We start from the raw sequence: 1,126 nt of genomic DNA, 5'->3' as shown, positions 1-1,126 counted from the left end.
CCCTTTTTGGACTCGGAAGGCGTAATTAGAGTTGGTGGAAGACTAGAAAATTCAACATTGGACTTCGAATCGAAACACCCTATGATTTTACCGAAAAAATACCCTCTCACGGATGCTGTTATTGCTCATTATCATCGCATATTACTTCATGCTGGGCCACAATCTTTACTCGCTTCAATACGGCTGCAGTATTGGCCCATAGGTGGCAAGCGTTCGGTAAACCGCATTGTCAATAAATGCATCATCTGCTTTCGAGCGAAACCTATGCTACAAGAGCATATAATGGGTAATCTTCCACGGGAGAGAGTGCAAGCTAATCGAGCATTTGTAGTCACTGGAGTGGACTTTTGCGGTCCATTCTTTTACAAGTCTGAGGTCCGTAACAAGCCTCCGATAAAATGCTACGTTTCTTTATTCGTTTGTTTCGCAACAAAGGCGATATACATGGACCTGGTTGCTGGTTGTCTACCTCAGCGTTTCTCGCAGCATTGAATAGATTTGTATCTCTGCGTGGCAAACCGAAAACGATATGGTCTGATAATTATAATGCGACCAACTTTGTCGGTGCCAAAAATGAGTTGGCTGAATTACTGCGTTTGTTCAAAAGCAGCTCACACACCGAAGCAATTGTGCATCAATGTTTGAATGATGGAATTGACTGGCAGTTTATACCCCCCCCCCGCTCTCCGCATTTTGGTGGACTGTGGGAGGCAGCCATTAAGTCTGCCAAGTATCATTTCAAGCGCACCGTAGGCCTCTCAGTTTTAACCTTTGATGAGCTGCGTACATTAACTTGTCAAATATCAGCCATTTTTAATTCACGACCTTTATGTCCACTTTCAGAAAATCCGGATGACATAGAAGTATTAACACCGGCTCATTTTCTCACTGGAGCTCCACTCACACCCATTGTTGAGCCTGATGTTACGCTAATTAATCTAAATCGGCTCGACAGATGGCAGCGAGTGTCACGCATACTGCAGATTTTCTGGGAGAAATGGAGCAAAGAATATCTGACGATCTTGCAACAACGAGCTAAGTGGAGTGCCAGCAAATCAAACCTTTCAGTCGGTGCGATAGTCCTAATCATGGAGGAGAACGTTCCCCCTCTAAAATGGCAACTAGC

The 1,126-nt window shown here is 44.4% G+C and overlaps 1 protein-coding gene across 1 annotated transcript; it reads left to right on the top strand.

Annotated features, from left to right (window-relative positions):
• Positions 1 to 398: 398 nt before the first annotated feature.
• LOC118732845 lies at positions 399 to 1,071 on the top strand (the record flags this gene model as incomplete). Its single annotated transcript, XM_036461951.1, has 1 exon — positions 399 to 1,071. A coding segment is annotated over exon 1 (673 nt), but the record flags the coding sequence as incomplete, so codon positions are not given.
• Between the last annotated feature and the right edge of the window lie 55 nt (positions 1,072 to 1,126).

This window comes from Rhagoletis pomonella, unplaced genomic scaffold (genome assembly GCF_013731165.1).
Source record: "Rhagoletis pomonella isolate Grant_MI unplaced genomic scaffold, Rhpom_1.0 Rhpom_scaffold_30386, whole genome shotgun sequence".
NCBI classification, from domain to species: Eukaryota; Metazoa; Arthropoda; class Insecta; order Diptera; family Tephritidae; genus Rhagoletis; species Rhagoletis pomonella.
The sequence above is the reverse complement of the archived record's forward strand: the minus strand, read 5'-3'. Positions and strand labels throughout refer to the sequence as shown.